Here is a 21,179-nt window from a genome sequence, read left to right on the forward strand (position 1 = left end):
AAATAGTGTCAAGTACAAACCTGACAAGGCTGGCTAAGTAGGCAGAATTGTGGAAATGTAAGCCTCTTGTCAACAAGATAGGAAAGACTATCCTTTCCATTTTATAGCTAGTTTTCTGTTTTAGTGGCAAAGTTTGGACTACTTTGTTTGAACAGCAGCAGATGAAGTATAGATTCTGTACTAACTGTAAGGTAAAGCATTTCAGCAGGACTCACAATAATTATGTGGAGATCAGTATACTTAGTTGAGTTTCTGTATAGCTATCTTTTGAAAAAGCAGCCAGCTTTGTGCACCTTGTTTCACTATCCATGTAGTCCTGTCACATATGGCTGTAAGACATGCTTGGTTTTCTTTGCTGTAGGTGTTACCTCACATACATTATATATAATGTGTGTATGAGTGCATATGTATACATACATGTTTATATAGATATTAACATCTATTATATATGTGTATACATGTAAATATATATAAATATGTAAGTGCATGTATTATATGTGAGTGTATATATACACAAAAATGTATGTGTATATATATGTGCATACACACACGTGTGCAACCATAGCTTATGAATATTTTTAAATCAGAATTTGTGTGTCAGCTGCTCTACTTTTGCTTTATATAAACTATATTGAAATTAAAACTCCTTTCCTCATTGTATTTGTGACCTTTACAGTCTTTGTATCTGCTGTGGCACTGTTTCTGCTATGTAGAAGTGCCTAGCAAAAGATCATAGCATGTGGATTTTGCAGTCTCAGTGCTACGGCTAATATTGTTTTAGTTGTATAAACAGAGGTAGTTTACTTGTCTCTTAGTAATGACTTGTTTTCTAGGATCACACAAGAGTTGGTGCAGATACCTCTCAGGATATACAGCTATTTGGTATAGGAATCCAACCAGAACACTGTGAGATTGATATTGCTTTAGATGGAGAAGTTACACTGACCCCRAAAGAAAACGCAAGGTAAGGAAGATTAGCAACCACTTATCCTGTGAAGGATTTGCTTTTTTCATTACCAGATGACTTGTGCATTTTTATTTTACAAGACTAGAAATATCTTATGTTCTGATCAATTAGTAGCTTCAAAATAGATGACTTAGACACCACCCTGTATCATGAGGGGCTGTCAGTGCTTTGRCTCACAATAAACCAACATAAAAAGATATTCAAATGGAGCGAGGAACCATTGCTTGTGTGTGTCTTAGTAAACAGGATGACTAAGATGCTGCTAGTATCCCAGCCTCTGTGGTGGGATAGTAGCCTGCAATTTGATGATATGAGGAAGGATGAATTCTGCCTTTGAGTACTTCATGTTGCAAAGTTCAAAACAGGTCAGTTTTTGTGAGAGAAGAGGTGTTTTAAAGATCTAAAAACTGCAGTTATTGTTGTGTCTAGTAAATGAGGTATGAATCCAAGTTTCTTGTTTTGTTTTTGCTTCAGTATTTTAATTGCTTCTCATTTGKGGGGCATTGTGACTTCTTGAGTGGAGTTTTAAAAATGTCTTTGATGCTTCATCTCTAAAGGCATGTGATAAGCTGTACCTTTGTCCTAACTAATGACCTTTACTGCTTGAGTGAACTAATCTATATTCTATATATGTATGAGAAACAAAGGTTTGAGGGACACCTTTTTATTTTTTAAAAAATTCTTCTACTCTGCCTTCAGTAAATTACCTTTTAGAGGTAATTTACATCTTTGTTCTTGCCAGTCAAAATGACTAATTTCCAGTACTGCAACTCTATCACCACAAGTCTGAATACCACCTGCTTGAAATTTTGTACTGTAGGCTGCAGAATAAAGGCACATGTCAGTRGAAAAAATATATAATACTCATTGCAGAACTCATGCCTGTTCTGCAGTGCTCCTTAAGATAAGGATCAACAGAAATTCAGTTACCAGAATTTCAGTGCAAAAATATTTGGTTTTAATCCTGCTTACATGCTTATGTTGACTTGAGAGTGCTGAATTCAGAACATTGCATCTGAGAAGGTATTTTTCATTTTACTTAGGACTGTTCTTCCCTTTAAAATAGTGTCCTGCTATAAGACTCTCACATGCAAAAGTCGAACAGCTCTATCTTTTCCGTTTTACAAATACAACTTAAATACAAAGTAGATGCAAATACTGTGTTCCAGATGCTCACAAAAGTAGAGCTTTGTTAAAATAGTAGAAGCTATTTGCCGAAAGTACAAAACTTCAATGTAAGGGTCTTTTCTTATGCTTGGATGCTTTATATTTTAACAGTATGTTTTACAAACRTATGCTGACTAACCTATATCTTAGAGATCTTTGTCAGCAGGATTTGCATGCAGCTAAGTTTACAAAGTGTTTATAAGAAACAGACTGTGACCCAGTTTGTGAAATGATCATTAAAAAAAAATATGCGCTTAATATTGCAACCTGGTCTGTATGTTTAGTGAAGAATTGGAATAGCCAAAGCTGGAGGGAAAGGCTTTTTGTGTTTAGTTGTGACAGGAGAAATCACACTAACTTTCCCATTTATTCTTTAATCAGACTCTCTTTGGTTTGTGCATCATATGAAAAAAAATAGTGTGTAGATGAGGGAAGCAGATGAGATCTTGTAGTTGCTTTTCAACTTTTCAGGATTTCACCAAAGTTTTATTTTCATTTTTCTTTTAGGTCGTGTGTAAATGGTGCACTCGTATGTTCTGTCACTCTGTTATGGCATGGAGATAGAATTTTATGGGGAAATAACCACTTTTTTAGGTAATAGTTTATATTTATTTCCCAGACTCTTTACTGTTTTCTCTTCTACTGTTCTGCATAAACTTTTTAGAAACTAAATTTTAATTCTTACACAGAATCAATCTACCGAAGAGGAAACGAAGAGACTGGCTGAAAGACTTTGAGAAAGATGCTTCGTTAGGGGAGCATGATCTGGATGCAGCTAGTGAAGCTTCTTCRGAACCAGACTACAATTATGAGTTTGCGCAAATGGAAGTTATTATGAAGACACTGAATAGTAACGGTAAGGGAACTGCCAGATCAGAGCCTAAAGGCTGTTYTGGATCATCTTACAAATCCTGCGTGGAACTTAATTTCTAGGCACAGCAAGTAGTCTACTTATTCCAGTGCCCTCTGCGTTTTCGGAAAAAGATATTTTACAGAAACAGTGTTATGTGCRAATATAAAACAAGCTGTCTGAGAAATAAGAAAAAAAATTCACTTAGGCAACTAATAGTTACTTTGTATGCTGATGCATAAGTTTATATTGGTAYATCTGCTGTCCTTTATAGTGGAGCTGATTTGTAAACATATGCATGTCTAATCAATGTCTAAGTTGTGCTAATCTGTTGTTTTAGCAAGCTACTGCAGACAAAACGTTCTAGCTRTCGCTTAATTAGGTTCATCCTTCCTCTTGCATCAAATATTACTGATATAATTTTAACCTTATTAGAAAGACTATAACCAAAGCAAACCTATAGTCAAAAATGTTAGCTAGCATGACTTTAACTTGTGATAACTTTTCAATTCAAGTAACTTTATTTGTTAAAATCTATTGTGATGCTTTTTTGGACAATTATATCAGACTGTAAAATAATATGATACTTCATAGGAACTATGATTTGGCTTCTGGAAGCTATGTTATAGTACAGTATGAAGATATAATGAAAAACCTAGTGGAGTACTGAATGCTTTGTACAGTTTTTTTAAATACTCAAAATCTGAGTGGAAAATATCTTGTTTTTTGTCACTGTTTAAGAAAATGCAGTAGATATTTCGTTGCTTTGTGTTCTGCTTTCTTCATATCTCTCCAGTATTGTCGGTTTGCTCTGTTTTAGTTGTTGAAATACAGTATATACTGTTTTCTTCTCCTCTTACTCTTCTGCTTTCTCTGTYTTGCTGCTGAGTATAGCATGATGATTTTGTGCGTGTTTGATTCTCTAGCAATAGTTTATTGTTTTTCTTTACAGGTTGCTTGTGTGAGTGAGAGTACAGGGTCAGTCCATTTAGACTGACATGAGAAACCGTTTTGGTAATAGAGATATTCTTATTATGGTTCACTCATAMTAGGAGATGAATTTCAGATGAATCTGCCATCCTGGTGGTCTTCAGTGTTGTCATCCCTCATGAAGATTTTGTTGCCTGTCGTAAGGCCTCAAACCATCCCATATCTGTGCCAAAGCTGGGACAAAGGTTTTGAACTTAACTGGCTCATGCATGAGACTGCTGGAGTAATTTGAAAGCGTTAACTGATGCCTGATCTGCTTGTTACTAACCAGAGGTTTGAACAAGCTGTAGCAGTTTACAATAAGTCAGCATTGTGAGGAGGGGCACATTTTTTGATTTCCATGTATTACTATCTAGCTGTTGAAAGTGATGGTTCAAAACATTTTAAACATCTTTATAGATGTTCAGTAGGCTTTTTTGATTGTGATCCAGGCCTATCTGTGCGTGTGGACCTTGCTTTTTATTAGATGTTTCCTCCCTAATGCACAGCAGAGGTTTGCTGTCATACATGTTGTACAGTTCCAAAGGAGTTGTATTACAATTATTCTGCTTCTCTCTTYCCCTCTCTCCCTCCCTCCTGCAAAGATACTGTTTAACTAAGTTGGAGTAATGAGCAGATGATAAAACCCTGACAAAACAAGTAACTATGATCTTTGATTCCCAGGTTTCTTACATAGCTAGGTAATACAGGTTCTGTTCTCGTTGGCAAATRTAAAATATAGATTTTTCTTTTTCCTGAGATACTCTCAGATTGTTGGATAAGACGTGACATGAGTATAACTTAGTCTCTTCACTCTTTAAAGTAAACTGGGTCTGTCTCAATGTCATTCTTCCTTAAAATGAAAAATAAATGAGGGGAAGAGAGAAGAAATAATATGCAAGAGCCCTTGCTAAAAATATTTGAAGACGGTTGGTTCTATCACCTATCTGCTCTGGAGAGACCTCAAAAAAAATATTTTGAAAATTGGATAGATAATTATTTATAAAGATGTGTGGTTTTGAGGTTTTTGCATCAGTGGTTTGATATAGCCTGAAGCAAGAGTTGTATTTTGTTTTTTCCTTGATGTAGTTGAGAAAAGTAGCTTTCTTCAGTAAGCAGCCTGGCTTCTCCATAACGCAAACACTAGAATTTACAACATGTAAATTCTATACTATATACTATTCATGGCTATAACAATGTCATGTATTACATCTTTCTCTAGAAAAGCTCCCAGGAAAATGTTGAACTTTGAAGACAATTGTGAACAAACCACCCAATTTTCTCTGCCCCATTCAACACGTTCACTCTCACTGTGAGGTTCTGTTAGATTAACCTTGTATGACAAATGTGTGATGCTGGTCAGAAAAGGAATACATCGAAAAAGTTTACTTCATTACTGTATGGATTTTAGGGTTGAAGTAAAGTTTGGTTAGGTTATGCAGCCTCCCAGTTGAACAAGAACAAACAAAAAGTTGCAGCTGAGGTGGGAATTTTGCTGCAGTTTAGCAAAGCAGCAAATGCTGTGTGCTTCTCCTAGCTAGCCTGGAAGAGTGCACATACATGAAAATCTTGAAGATTTTATTCAGCATTGTTGTTGTTAAATTAATCCACTTGATTCACAACAGTAGCTGAATTGTAGTAAGATAATGAAATACTAGTCACCCGCTGAGAAAGTAAAATCTTTTAAATGTTAATATTCTAATACTTTGCAGGCAATTTGCTGCATGTGAATGGTCTTGTCAAGGCCAGCTGAGTTCTTCCTGCATGAATGTTTAAAGAGTTGGRGCCTTTAATACTGTACTGAATTTACTGAATATTTGTCAAACACTAGTAGAATCATCCTCTGTTAGACTTTGCATGAGGGATCCTAAATTAAATCTCATTTAAACACTATTTCCAGATCTGAATTGTGAAAAATTTCATTGTTTATAGCTTCCTCTGGTAATTAGATGGTTCATCATTTACACTTTTTTTTTCTTTTCTGCTATGAAAAGTTTGAGTTCTCCTGTTGAATCTCATTTTATAGTTAAGTTGAAGACTTCTCTTCTAAAACTAGGAATTTGAATTGTGTTGAAATGCAAAATGTAAATGCCTGATATATTGTATAACATCCCTCTACTTTTTTTCTTTTCCAAGTAGTAGTGACTTTACTTTTTCTACCTTGAAAAAGATTAGAGTTTTGCATCTTATGCCACATATTTTCCACAGTGTAAYTGTGGGCTAAAAATGATCCTGTAAATCTAGGTGACTGAGAATTTCACTTTTATTAAGGAGTTCAGAATCACAGAGTAGGAGAGGTTAGAAAGAACCTCTGGTGATCATATAGTCCAACCTCTCTGCTCCAAGCAAGGTCACTTACAGCAGGTTGCTCCGGGCTCTGTCCAATAAGGTTTAAATATTTCCAAAGATAGAGAGACTCCACAGCTTCCTCAGGCAAGCTGTGCCAGTACTTGGCCATCCTTATTGTTAAAAAAAATATATATATTTATATTATTTTGGGTGTTTAAGTGGAATTTCTTGCATCTGTGTGTGCCCATTGCCTCTCATCCTGTCACTGGGCACTACTGAGAAGAGTCTGGCTTCATCTTCCTTACTCCACCCGTCAGATATGTATACACGCTGATAAGGTCCCCTAGAGTTTTCTCTTCCCTGACTGAGCAGTCCCAGCTCACTCAGCCTCTCCTCATATCACACTAGATAGAGACTAGATGCTCTAGTCTCTTAACTGTCTTCATGGTCCTTCAGTGRACCTGCTCCAGTAGGTCCCTGTCTCTGGCCCCAGCACTCCCAGSGTGTCTCACTAGGGCTGAGCAGAGCGGAAGGATCACCCCCCTTTACCTGCTGGCAATGCTCTGCCTTAATGCAGTCCTGGAGGCTGTTGGTCACTTTTGCTGCAAGGGCCCATTGCTGCCTCCTGGCCAACTCAGTGTCCACCAGGACCCCCAGGGCCTTCTCTGCTCTCCAGCTGRTCGGCCCCAGCCTGTCCCGGTGCAGGAGGCTGTTCCTCYCYGGGGCAGGGCTTGRCCCTTCCCRGTGCTGGACTTCCTGAGGTTGCTCTCTGCCCCTTTCTCCAGCCTGTCGGGSTCYCTGTGAGTGGCAGCACAGCCCTCTGGTGTGTCAGYCGCTCCTGCCAGTTTTGCATCACCTGCCARCTTGCTGTGGGCRGATTCTGCCCCATCGCCCAGGTCATTAATGAAGGTGTTAAACTGTTCCCTACCATTGGGATTGGTCTTTGAGCAGTTTAGGAAACTCGTGTTTCAGTGACTCAGCCTTAAATTCATTTCCTGTGTTTCCAAACACGTTAAAGAGCTTTAATTTCTTCCACGTCTGTTCTCTGTCTTCTCCTTAATATCTGATTTCTTAACCACTCTTACACAAAATTAAAACTGTTTAAGGCACAGTATAGTAAAATGTATACACCTGCAGATAATTGTAATATTATCTGGATAAGTTAGGATGATGATGATGCTACAGATCAACATTAATACCTTGGTACCCCAAAATATTATAGCTCAGWTCAGTTTATTGTTTTTGTCGTACTGCATGTTCAGAAGCTAAAAATCACTCATGATCCTTCTGAGAATATCATGTTCTAAAAAGTAGCGTTTGTGGTTATTTTAAGACTCTGTTCTGGATCATGTAGTGTTTTGCAGTTTGGTTGCTATTTATACTGACCGACTTTTAACATTACACTTTGTAATTGCTGTAATGGTGGTGTTTTACAGTGCTTTTGTGTGAAGCCAGTGATTTCTTTCACCAACAAGGATAGGGTCACACTAATGACTTGCAGTAGTGTATATTTATTTTCTGCTAAAAATACAGTAGTACTTTACACTAATCTTAATACTTGGGGGGAAAAAAGGATGCTGGGAGGGAAGTACAAATAACAATGGAACTCTGGAGTGAAGCATTCACTTCTCTGGCATTTGTCATAGAAACATTGTGAAGTCACTTACCTACTTATCCATATATGTTAAAATCACAAGTAGTGGCTTAAATTATCTTAAGCAAAATTGGTCTGAATAATTTTAGTACTAAGTAAGTTATTATGCATTACTTTCTTCAGTAATGCTACATTTGCCTGTGAACATATTAGGAATCTCTTTTTAGGGGGCCGGGGGAAAGGGGTGTTATACTGAACATCATACACTACCATGAGTGAACACCTTGTAGAGCTTTTCATATGAGTTAACATTTAATGCTGTAGTAACCCAACTTTTGTTTCATGCAGCATTGTAGCATCTGGCAAACTTGTGCAAAACTTAACTAGGAGGGGTTTTTGGTAGTCAAGGCAAGATGATTCAGAACTAAATCATGCTTTTTTTTTTTTCTTTGAGAAACATACCTTCATTTCTGAAATGGGATGATATAATTGAATCTAGATGTGTCCCCTTCCCTCTCCTGCTTCTCCCTCTACCTTGTAGCAGCTGGCATCCTTCAGAGTCACTGTAGTGCTTTTTTCTTTTTTCTTATTTGCAAAATGGAAGAGGTATCACAAACGTTTCATCATTTTAAGGCTGAAGTTTTACATTTGAAAATCGTGAATGGACCCAGAGCTACTATATTACTTTCTCTGGTATTCTTCCACTCCCGCTATGGAACTGGCTCCTTTCCCTTCCCCTCCTGATACACATTCAGCAATGTTAGGAGCAACACTGTCATTGAGGAGTACCCATCCAGGCCTGTGCTCTTACAATGCTTTTTTTCTTTACTCTATTTAGGCTTTCAGATGTRCATGTATGAAGCAGATGTATACTGGCAGTGTATAGAAGTAGCTTATTACATTGAATTGCTCTTTCAGAGCAATTGTATTGTACCTAAACCAGAAATATACCAAGTAATGCTTCTTTAATTTGAAAGCAGTTCAAGTTAACTGTAGCTGACAGACACAAGCAGTTTGTGTTTCAGGCTGGATAGTTGCTGTGGATGGTACTGAGATGAAATGTGGTTTGCAATACTAAATGCAGAAGTCCCCTAGAGGATGTACTTTGCTTCTGTGTTGCAAAGTGCACTGGCTCAATGCCATGCATGACTAGATTTAGACAATTTGCTTGTCTCAGTTTTCATCTGTTGTGCTCCATCATGTTTCATTCTCTGCCAAAATGGAGAAAGTAAATTGCTTTTTCCTTCCTTAAATCATTTCCTTTTCTGGTTAACGTCATCTTCCCTTGTGTTTTACTTTGTTTCCTTATTTTCTTATTAGTTTATCCCCTTTTCTATCTATTCTTTCTTTCMTACTGGGATTCTGGAACATACTATGAATTTACAATACTGAAGTTTGCAGCTGGATTGAGTCTCAGCTATTGCTCTGTTCATTTTGCATGCCTTATTCTTTCTTGTTTGGATTTATTTTGGCTTTTGGACTGTGAGTTTTAAAAGGCAGTGGCCATCCTATGTTTGGAAAGAGCTTGGGATATCTTGATTGCTGTTGCCATATAAATAATGAAAGCATTTGTTCTGTAGTGCTGAAATGACACATTTTTTTCATTTATTGGTGTTTTTAGACCCAGTACAAAATGTGGTCCAGATCTTGGAGAAACAGTATTTGGAAGAGAAGCGGAGTGCTCTTGAAGAGCAGCGGCTGATGTATGAACGTGAGTTGGAACAGCTACGGCAGCAGCTTTCTCCAGAAAGGCAGCATCAGCATGGTAGTGATAGACTTTCCTATGCTGCTCAGACTGCACAGCAGAAAGTAAATCTCTGGACAGAAGAGAGGTGAGAATACTGGAGTTAAAACAAATGAATAAGAACAACAAAGGGTAGGATGTAAGTGAAAGGCCGAGGTTGAACTATCTGTCAGAAACTTTTTTTTTTAATAGCATTAAACTGCAGTACAAGATCTGCCTTCACCAGAGTGCAAGAATTTCATTTAGGATTAAGTTCTAGTCTTTGAAGTGTATACGAAGTCTTATGTTTTGTTTGATTTAATAAACCATTGAAATAAGGTTTTAGCTTTTATTGGTCAGTGTTACAGCATTTTTTTAGTAATTCTTAAAAAAAAAAAAAAAAGCTACTGAAGCGTTTGTTTTTAGCACTTACAGGTTAAGTAGGTTCTGGGAAGAAAGGAAAGGATATAATAGGGACGAGTTTGTCCATGTGGGCTAAGGAGTCTACTCAAGTCTGTTCTTTGTTGAGAGTATACAATGAAAAGAGTATTTTGCAATCCAGAATATATATATATATATATATATATATATATATATATATATAYWMTCTCTCTCTCTCTCTCTCTCTCTCTCTCTCTCTCTCTCTCTCTCTCACACACACACACACACACACACACAAAAGGAGGCCTTAAGTTTTGTATGTATGCATTTCTAAAAGTAAGCTCAGCTTCAGAGGACTGCTATAATTGAGTATTGACGAATAGTCGAATACAGAAGCTACTTGGGAAGAAATGAAAGAGGAGGCTTGCTGTGAAGTGAAAAGGCAGGAGCCCCTTTGCAGASGGGCAGCATGGCACCTGAAGTCAGCCTTGGTGAAAGATTGTCAGATGATTAGCAGGAAAAATTTAAAAAGTGGACTAGGAAGATGTGAGCAGAATTTAAGCAATGTGCGCATGTTTCCATCCTGAAAATGAGAGAAACTTGGTTTTGGTATCAGTGGGGAGACGAAGATGTTAGCTTTCTGGAGACGAGTTCTAAGGTCAGCAATGAGAGATGATTCAGATTTGAGCTGCCATGTTTTGGTAAACAAACAAATAATTCTGTCATTGGTTTTGTTGAGAAGGAAGAATAACCAGATGTACTAGTAGGTTTTCTTACATTTTTCTTTCTAGCTCTATTTCCTGTGAATGTTTGTCTTTTAAAACAGAAGCTTCATTATTCATTCAGCTTTTTTTTTTTTCTGAACATGGTGACTTCAAGTACTCCATCTTGATTACTTTGCCTTTATTCTTTGACATAAGAAATCCTTKTACAAGAAAAGTCTAAACAAAGTAAGCCAAGATTGTGTTTCAGCTTTCAAATTCGGAATGTTAGAAATAGAACAKATGTAGTGCTATACCCTGTTTGGTTTAGTGTTTGTGCAAGGTCTTGTTTTGTAAATCCTGCCAAATTTGGCCTGGGGAGGAAGAAGAAGAAGAAAAAAAAAAAAAAGCTAGTCTGCTCACCCGCTCACCAGTGATGACTACAGTGTTTCTCATGGCAAGTATAGGGAGAAGTGTTGCTGTTTCAGCTTTAATTAAAATAATTTTGTTCCGTAAGAGCTAAAAMCAGAATCTTTGTATTGTGAACTGAATGTAAAGCATTGCAGTGTCATGGTTGTGATTTTGCAGACTGTCTTAGTAGTATGGCAGCAGAGTGAAATAAAATGCACTCTGGTTGGAATCATTCTTGCTGTTCAGAATTGCCTTGAGCACAGCGAAGCCATCATAAAATCTTTGATAATTCACTTCAGTAGCAGAAATTTAAAATTGGATTTATTGGCAAGGGAAGGGATACCTTTAGAAAGACAAGAATGAGAGGAGTGGGAAGTGGTAGAAACCTTTTTGACTGTCCTTGACTATGGAGAAGAAAAAGTTACAGGTGATCAGCCCAAAGTTAACCAAGCACCACAGGAATTTACTGACGCACACAATGAGAATCCAGAGCGGTATCAAGCATTGGTGTCCCGTCACCCTTGTTTTCTCAGCAGTTGCTAGAAACTGCTTTGGGAGGAGCTATGCTTCGAACAAGCGTTTTGCCTCTGGAGTTCAGGGTGATTACTTCAGTCTGTATATCTGTTGAATTATTTGAAGACTGTGATTACTGCATAGTTTGGAGGAAAAAAAAAGAAACAAAGAAAAACACAAATGCTATTTGTAGTGGTTAGTAAGGTGTCTGGTAATGTTTTTCTAGCACTTCCATTGAATAAGCAGTTTTCTGGGAGAACTAATTATCAGTTTCCTGTCCTCCAGAATATCATCTTAGGTTTACATTTTTCTTCTCTAGAAGAGGCTCAGGCTTATGAAAAAAGGAGGAAAATTTTGGATCTTCTTATTTTAAAAAAGTAAATCTTAAGAGAATTTCTGCTTTAAGAGCATGGCAACATAGTTCTGATAGGGTGTTCACTAACCAGCTGGCTAGAGTGTGAGAACTGYAGAAAAGGTGGGAAGATTTTATATGAAGAACACGTAAAAGAGCCAAATGCCTGGATTGCAAAGAGCTTAATTCATGCATTTTGGCTGTGGGTCTGCTGTCACTGCTAGTGGAGCTGAGCTCTTTTGGATCTGCCAGCATAATGAATTTGTTAAGTATCAGATGTAGGCATGTGATGGTGTCTGTCAAACCAGCTAGAGCACATTACAGTTTATTCAAGCTTTATGCTGACAGCAGAAGGACAGACACTACCTGATCTAGTATTAAAACCTATTGGCATCATAACTTTGAACAGATGTAATCTATCGGAGGGAGTTTGTACTGGAGCAAAGCTTTTGTTTGTTTGGACTCAGCGTTTTACTTGAGGTACTAAGAATCCCAGAGACTTGCAATGACACCTTGGAAGTGTCAGATTTGATTTTTTTTTTCCTTTTTTTTTTCTTTTTCTAATCTTTTATCTAAACTGTTGTTTCAGGATTTCACATTCAGTGGCTTTGGTTCATGTCCTGATAGAGCTTGGTATATGTTTTGTTATAAGAATTATGAAGTCTCATCTGAAAAATACTTTGCTTGCCTAAGTTTCTGGAAGTGCAGTGGCACAGCTCTATACACAAAAGCAGAACTATAGCATGCAAAAGATAATGATTACTGCCTGTAATAATAGTTTGGCTGAGCTACTGTAACCACTCCTGTGGTCTTAAACTATTCCTTTCTAAAAAATCTGTCTAAGAAAAAACTAGTGCTGAAGCGTCCCCAAAAAGCTAACTAGGTGCAGGTTAGCTGGATAATGGAAGGGACTTGGATATAGCTGGATCCCATACCTCTTGAAGTACTTAAAAATCAAAGCTATCTTTTCTTTCTCAAGGTAGTCAGCTGCAACAGTGGCTGCAGGTGTAATACACTCTCAGCATAAAGCACTAGTTAGAGTAATTCTCGACTCTACTTTCATTTTCTGGGTGAATGAAAAATTACAGCTGTCTGTGCAATGTGTCACTCCTGTAGTCAATAATTGCTCATTTAATCTTGATGGTCTGGATAACAGAAGCAAGACGGACAGGGAAAGGAATCCTCCATGTAACAGTAGGAGCAGACRTGGAGTAAGCAGACTTAAAAATCTGCTAATAGTAGCAGCTATATAAAATCCAACAAAATCTGCCACTGTGGRTTAGGTCAGGTAGGGGAGAGATACAGAGCTGCATGCTTTAGYGTGCTGAAGGCACTAAAATTCAGAGCTGCTTGCTAATGCTGCTAGTCATTTCCCACTTCCTGAGTGATACTGTATGAGGAAACTGCCAGAGTGCAATTGCAGTTACCCAGGCTGTTCTTTCAGCTGTCTAAAAAAGGTAACCACTCAAGAAGAATCCTTTCTGGGAGTAAAAGGCATATTAACAGTTCTTCATAGTTTGTGCTATAAAGATCTGTAGTTTGTGCTATAAAGATCTGAGCTTATCTGAATAAAGGCAAATTGGCAAACTTTAGCCATATTCGTGGCAAGGCCTAGAAGAGTTCAATTGTTCCTTCCAGCCTTGTCACTAATGTAGTGTATTTTGTAGAAATTAAAAGTATGTGAACAGTGTGTTTCAGTGGGATTTAGCATAGGAAAGCTGAAAAATTGTATACAGAAGTGGTAACCACTGAAMTATCTGATACTTGATCACAAAGCTTGTGCAGGAGATAACAGGATACAGTAAATGCAGCTGGGATTCTAAAGAAATTCTAAAGAAAGGCAGAAAGGGAATTTTCCTCTCTGTTTCCTCRAAGGATAATTACACAATACTTTAAAGGTAAACCGAAGATGAAGATCCTGGGTGAGAGTGTGTCTTTGTATCACAGATGGAGACACAGTATGTGTCACAGCAGGTTTGCCAGGCTTTACCTTAGAATAGATTTGCTCAGACGAGCTTTCGAAACCTTTTTGGAATTTGTCTGCCCACAGCAGAGAGTGCACAAGTTATTAGCTGTAYTCACTCATTAGTTGCAAGGTACATCTGGTATACAGAACATTCAGGGGTTTTTGTATGTCCACTTGAAATGGCTGAGTATATGCAGGGAGTTCTGGGGCTGTGTAGCACTGCGAGGCCCACAAAGCCCCTGTTGTGATGTGAGGGGGTGGCCTACAGGAACTGCGGGTGCCAGCGTCTTGATCTGAGGAAAACAGTTTTATCAAGTATCGTGTGCAAGGACTAGTAGTTTCTGTGGAATATGATTCCAGATTAAAGGGAAAAAAATGACTGCAATTATTTCATGCCTTGAAATTTAGGAATATCTCTAGGGCTTTTAGCAAATTATCATTGTAACAGCACCCATAGTACTGTGCCCTTTTATTTGGTGAGAAGTGCTAGACWTCTCTCAACAGTAACGTTTGTTTAGTATGTGATTAATGCTTTTCAATGAAATTGTCTGACAGTTTGTTAACATAGTGTTATACAGCATTTCTTCTTAAATTTGTTTCAAAAAAGTCTTTGTTAGCCCCCCTATTTGCAACTTTCCAATAATAGAAATAGGTTTCTGTGTATTTTTCATGTTACCTACTGCACCACAGGGATGAATTGTTTCGACAGAGCCTGGCTAAGCTTCGAGAACAGATAGTAAAGGCGAATACACTGGTGAGAGAAGCAAACTTCTTAGCAGAAGAAATGAGTAAACTAACTGATTATCAAGTAACACTTCAGATTCCTGCTGAAAACCTCAGTGCCAACAAAAAGGTAATAAGAACAATCACAACTGGAGAATGAAATAGTTCCATGGCTAATCTAAAATATATATAAATATTTAACATTCATATAATTTGAGGACGTAAAATATTCTTTGTCAGATTATGTAGCACCCAGAACATGGAGGCTACCCAGGTTTGATACTTAGAAAGTGAAAATTAAAATTAGACTGTAGAATTAAGTATGGATCTTGCTGTTCCTTCAAATGTATGATAACCACATGTGCATGCAGTTCGTGAACAAACATTTGCATTATGTTGCTATGAAGTCTAGGTACAATGCTTCATTTTAATTATACTTACCTTTGCAAAAATTACTGATCTTTGTTATAGTACTGTACTATTTTTGTCTTGATMGTTTTCTGGTTGTAGTATTGCTGTAAATATAGTATCAATTAAGATAGTATAGCTGCTATAACTGATTTGAGTGAGACTATTGTTAATGTTTTTGTCCTTCTGTGGTGGATTTTATTTACACAGTAACATCTGCTGGACCTTTAGAGCATATAAGGCTGTATATGAGAACAGATATAATATGGACAGCATGCAGAGGGAAACTGTTTATATTGCAATGTAATTTGAGTGAAYGGTTAAGCTACTTACGAGCCTTTCCTGCAGTGATTTTTTTTCCCTCTCCTCTGGTTTAGAGGGGCGCAATAGTAAGTGAGCCTGCTATTCAAGTGAGAAGAAAAGGAAAAGCTACTCAAGTGTGGACTATTGAGAAACTAGAGAACAAATTGATTGATATGAGAGACCTCTATCAAGAATGGAAGGAGAAAGTTCCTGAGGTATTAAATACATACTTTTTGAAATATATCACAGATTAGGTTTGCTTTTGYTTAACTCCTTTTAATATGTTATACAGATAAAATGAAAGACTTCACATATAAAATGGTACTGGTTCATAACTTTTTTACCACGATACTAAACATTCAGAATGTTTAACACAGAGTAAAACAGGGCTGTGTTTTCTCCCCACTTGTATCCTCAAACATAATTGTGCTGATACTAGTAGTGACTCATAATATTAGCAAGAACATGTATTTTACCTGGCATGATGTAGGTACCATGAAAATGCACCCTAGCTCTGAATGGAACCAGAGAGCTGTGTTAGAAATGGTGATTGTATCACTGTCAGTATCAAGGTTAGGTARGCAGACTGGAGAGTGCTCATGCCATTTAGACACCCTTAAGGTGCAGCAGGCATAGCTAGGGGTAGAACCTGCTGATAGTGTGAAATATTCTAYAACTTCATTAGTACATCCCTCAACATAAAAGCAGTGAAGTTATCAACTGAAGATAGATGGTTTTGACAGAGAAACTGAAGTAAAGACTAGTGACATTTCCTGGGAATTTAAGTAACAGGTTAGCTGTTAGCTTAGTTTGCCAGAGGACATCCTGTAAATATCTAGGTAGAAGTGCATAAGGAGTACCTCTTGCTGTCTTGTGGCTGATACAGGGCATCTAAACTACTTGTATCAAGAATCATTCTCAAATATGTTTGAACAGTCCTTGTTCCCGTGTTACACGCTTTGGGCAGGACGATGGAAATGTCTGAAATCATAACACGGGAGGTGGAACACCTCATTTGTGCCCATAGAAGACAATGGTGATTTTCCTGCTGACTTTAGTAAGAAATGATAGCACATCCTTCAGTTATAATAATACTTCTTCCTGAGCTGGGATGATCATTTTTTTGACATGTGACACAGTGCATGTGTTCTATGTGATGCATAGAAATACGTAGGTCAAATGTGTGTGTTTGAAGAGGAAAGAGGAGGAGAAGGGAAGGAGCTCATATAAGCAATAATGCTGATATAAGCCATCAGTCCACTGAGGAGTGGATGTCGTACCAAGAATTTGCATGAATTACTTGTGGCGGTGTATGGGGTGCTTGCATAGAAAAAAGCTGCAGAGATGATCTCAGCTTTGTGGGAGTTATAGAAGCACTTGTAGGTGTAAGTGAGACTCATCCTGCACCTACTCTTTTGTCCTTTTAGTGGTACCCAGCAGCCAAACCAGCTATGCAGCCTGAGAAAGTTTTGTGTGTTCCTTTTAAAATGAGTAAATAAAACAAAGCAAGGTGAAGCTTCTTGAAATCAATGGCTATTTTGCTTGCTGAGGCTAAAACCTGATTYGTCTGGACACTATTACAGAATGTAGATTGTGATATTGCTATTTACCTGCACAAGAAAGGATTGTGCAGTGTCTTATCTTAACAGTTTTGTTTCAGATTGGTATGTCCCTATACTTYTTATACTTGTAATAGAAAGAGAGAGAGAAACATTTGTAGTGACTTCATTTTTGTGCCATGATATTTTACTTTGTGGTTATTTGATTCACTGTCCTCCCGCCTTCCCTCCTCTCCTCCGTGGAGCTTACAGTCTTTGAATAACTTCTGTGTTTTTCAAAAACAGATAAGGAAGATCATTGGCAAAAGAGGTGATCCTTTTTATGAAGCACAAGAGAATCACAACTTAATCGGTGTAGCAAAYGTTTTTTTGGAGTGCCTTTTCTCTGATGTTAAGCTTCAGTATGCTGTGCCCATCATCAGCCAGCAGGGGGAGGTAAAACTGAATAGTGCCTTAATGCATGGTATATTGTGCTAGGAAAGATTTGCACCTGTGCGGCTGCTGCTGCTTTTTGCTGGAAGACTTAAAGTATAGCACTTTTTAAACAAAAAAGCAATGCTTATCATCTTGTTTCTCAATGAATAAGTGTTTAGTGAAGTGATATGTGTATTTTCTGTGTAATTGCTTAAAGTTGCTCAGCTATTGAAAGTCTAAAATTTCTAATATCAAGTAACTAAGTAAAATTAAACATCTTAAGTTTTTTGATGTATAGCTGTGGTCCTGAGTGATTTTTATGTTGTGTGTGAATCATAAAGGTGAGTAGCTCTATATAAACAATTTCTTCATATTCCATTCTTTTTCCCCCCCTTCATTTTCTTCATTTGGTAGTTGTAAGCCAGACAGTTCTAACTGYCTAAGTTGCCTGTTTCTGCACACCTTCTGAAGTTAGTTATCTGCCATCTTAATGTCTTTAAAGCCTTTTTGCCTAGRTATTTAGTATTTGTCTCACCCTAGGTTGCAGGACGGCTGCATGTTGAAGTAATGCGAATCACTGGGTCTGTACCAGAACGTGCAGCAGAAGGAGACGACTCATCCGAGAACTCTAGTGAGAGTGGAAGTCTGGAAGTCATGGATAGCAATGGAGAAATTATTCAGAGAGCAAAAAAGCTCTCCTGCAGGGTAAGCAAGAATGCGGAATGAAGTTATATAGATACAAAGTTGCAAACTGTTCTCTAGTTACAGTCTAATGTAAAATAGTAAGTTATGTAGAGTACTGCATGCATAAAGTTCTCTAAAGAGAAAAAGAGAGGCTTAAACTGGATCCGCTAGAGTCTAGCTCAGTCTAACTGGCCATAGTTGCCCCAGCTGAATTAATTCACTTTAGTTTCTAGTATATGTAGGCTGACATCATAAATACTGACATTGCCAAGAAGGGCAKTCCTTGTAAACACAAAAGAGGAAACAGTTTTTCCACATACCTGTGTCTTTTGTCCACATGTTCTTGAGTTTCCAAAGAAAGCATATGTAATGTTGAGCAGGTTAGATGTGTATAACTGTTTTTCTTGCATCTGTGTTTCTTTAGAAACTTTAGAATCTTCAGAAAACATTTTTTTTTCTTGGCTGTTGATGCCTTTGGCTTAAATATTTAGTCTTTAAATGCTTTACAACTGAAGAGGAAATAATCATATTTCTGAGAGGACTTGTTTTATCTCCTCAGGTAAAAATAAAAGAAGCAACTGGATTGCCACCTAACCTTTCCAACTTCGTCTTCTGTCAGTATACATTTTGGGATCAATGTATATCAACAGTAGTGGCACCAGTGGTAGGTCCAGATGTGCCTTCACCTCAGAGCAAGGAAGCTCGTTTTACAGTGACCTTCTCTCACTGTAAGGTAGTGGTTTATATCATTAAATACTCTTATCAGGAGGATGGTATATTTGAGGAAAAACTAGAGTTTGAGCCTTGTTTTCCTTGAGGGGGGGAAGGAGGAGGGAATCCAGTCATATAACTAATGACTTTTTACTATACTTTAGATGCAATAATATTTCACTTCATCACCTCTCTAAAAATGCAACAAAGTGGAAAAAATTATAATAAGAGATCTTTTGAGTTCATCTTGTCATGTCATCAATCATGTCATCTTTAATGTGTATGGAAGCTATAGTTTTTGTAATGAGATCTTATTATATACTTGTTTGATAAGTTCAGTAACTCTATCAACTGGAGTCAAATTACTTCATCTGAACGTGAGGTTTTTCACTTTGTTTCCAGGACTATGTGGTGAATGTCACAGAAGAATTTTTGGAATTCATTTCTGAAGGAGCTCTTGCTATAGAGGTTTGGGGTCACAGATGTACRGGCAATGGTAGCTCTGTTTGGGAAGTTGATTCTCTTCATGCCAAAACTAGGACACTGAGAGACAGGTAGGAATACTTTACACAAAAAATGTTTCCATCAGCTTTCCAAAGGTTTTCTAATAATTACARTGCTAGCAGAAATTATACTGTGGTAAGACAAGCATTAGTTTCTGTGGGGATGTCTTTCTAGGTGGAATGAGGTAACTCGACGAATAGAAATGTGGATTTCCATACAAGAACTGAATGAGATGGGGGAGTATACTGCAGTTGAACTCCATCAGGCAAAAGATGTAAACACAGGGGGCATTTTCCAGCTTAGGCAGGTATGTATCTTTGTCATCTTGCTCATGCTTAAATTAATTTYGAATTTTATGCTTATTTTCTCTTTCCCTTTAATTCCTCCCCCGTCTTCTCCTCTTGATTACCTGTTYAGGGTCATTCTCGCAGAGTTCAGGTGACAGTGAAGCCTGTACAGCATTCAGGAACATTGCCTCTCATGGTAGAAGCAATTCTTTCAGTCTCTATAGGTGGTGTGACTGCCAGGTCAACTAAATTGCAAAGAGGCTTGGACAGCTACCAGGTAGGACAGTTACTTCTTCAGACATTGTGGGGTTGCATGATTTTGTTTTTTGTGTGTGTGTGTGGGGGGGGTATTTATTTTAATTATTCTAAAATCTGCCCAAAGTAGTTTCAAAAGGGAGCTATACTATTATCTTGCAGGTTTACACTTAAAATGTAAGCATATGGTGCTGAATCTGCTTCTTTTTTTTTTTTTTCTCAGTTAAATACTGATTATAAGTGTGATATTTGGATATACACAAAGCAGTAGGAGTATGGAAGAGGTGGGGTGGTTCTCTTACATGTGTGTAGGGATGAAATGAGTAACAGTTTTTTTTTTCTAGCTCAGTTTTCCTCAATTAAAAGGGATGCTGAAAGTTGAGGAGGAGAAAAATAGGAAAAAGTAGTAGTTCAATGGGTGGAGAAAATGTCTCATAGTGAGATACTGTTCATCTTTTSAAAAGGGGCTGAACTTGATCCGCATCAGAAACAGTCATGACTGAATGCCAAAGGGCTATCTAAGCTAGCAGAGCAAGGTCTTGATAAGAATAAATGGCTTGAAGCTGATACTGGGCAAATTCATACTGGAAATAAAGCACCCTTTTAACAGCAAGGGCAAAGAACAAGTAGAAACAGACCACCTAGTGCAGTGAGGAAATGACTGGGTATGTTTGTCAAAAGTTAAATTCAGAACCACAAGTAATTAGCCTAAATGCAGATGAAACTGTAAAATATAAAGGCTGGTGATATACTAGATCACTCCTCTTCTGGCACTATATTCTATGCTTTTTTTTATGAATATATTCACAAATACTTCAGTCAGCTGAGATGCTGTAGTCTATAACAAAAATCTGATTCTACCTATTAAATAGAACTCTGGTGATTTGAATTTTGTAACTTCAGTATATTACAATTTTCTGTGGCAGAAATGTTTGTATACCAAAATATATATATTATATAATATATATATATATAGGGTGTTTCTGTGAGTTTTTGTTGAGAAAAAAAATGCATGTTCTTTTGTGTTTTACAAAATTTATTTTCTTCTACCAGAAGGATGATGATGATGGTGGTGATATGGATAGTTACCAGGTATTGCTGCTGTTGCTGTCAATCCTATGGCATGGGGCACAGCTAATGCTAATAGCCAGCAACTTTCAAATGAATAAGCATACTGGAGCRAGCAGAAGCAGCTTTGAAATATTCTATGCATTTCAGAGGCTACCTGGGCTATAAAACATTGCTATTTCAATTTACCTTGTGACTTTATAATCTCGCAGTGTACTCTTTTCTCTAGTACTCAGCAATCAGCTCTTCTAACTGGCTACATGAATTGCTATATGAATAAAAGCTTAGCAACATCRATTTAGAATGAAAATAGTTTCCATTTAATGTTTTAGGAAAGAAAACTGCAGCTGCATGAATATTTGCCAACCAAACTTTACAGC

The 21,179-nt window shown here is 37.5% G+C and overlaps 1 protein-coding gene across 5 annotated transcripts in view; it reads left to right on the plus strand.

Annotated features, from left to right (window-relative positions):
• Positions 1-21,179, plus strand: part of KIF13A (kinesin family member 13A) — a 116,082-nt gene that overhangs the window by 72,524 nt on the left and 22,379 nt on the right. For 4 of the 5 annotated variants that reach the window (XM_085310047.1, XM_085310049.1, XM_085310051.1 and 1 more), the window contains exons 13-25: positions 834-964; positions 2,642-2,728; positions 2,824-2,990; positions 9,458-9,668; positions 14,574-14,736; positions 15,392-15,532; positions 17,162-17,311; positions 17,831-17,995; positions 18,534-18,707; positions 19,088-19,239; positions 19,364-19,496; positions 19,607-19,753; positions 20,785-20,823. In XM_085310047.1, coding sequence (XP_085166173.1) covers positions 834-964; positions 2,642-2,728; positions 2,824-2,990; positions 9,458-9,668; positions 14,574-14,736; positions 15,392-15,532; positions 17,162-17,311; positions 17,831-17,995; positions 18,534-18,707; positions 19,088-19,239; positions 19,364-19,496; positions 19,607-19,753; positions 20,785-20,823 — 1,860 coding nt within the window. The remainder of the gene's footprint in view (positions 1-833; positions 965-2,641; positions 2,729-2,823; positions 2,991-9,457; positions 9,669-14,573; positions 14,737-15,391; positions 15,533-17,161; positions 17,312-17,830; positions 17,996-18,533; positions 18,708-19,087; positions 19,240-19,363; positions 19,497-19,606; positions 19,754-20,784; positions 20,824-21,179) is intronic. The other variant, XM_085310048.1, reaches the window with a different exon arrangement.

The sequence above is a fragment of the Rhea americana genome, unplaced genomic scaffold, assembly GCF_003343005.1.
Source record: "Rhea americana isolate MKP2758 unplaced genomic scaffold, rheAme1 scaffold_31, whole genome shotgun sequence".
NCBI lineage: Eukaryota > Metazoa > Chordata > Aves > Rheiformes > Rheidae > Rhea > Rhea americana.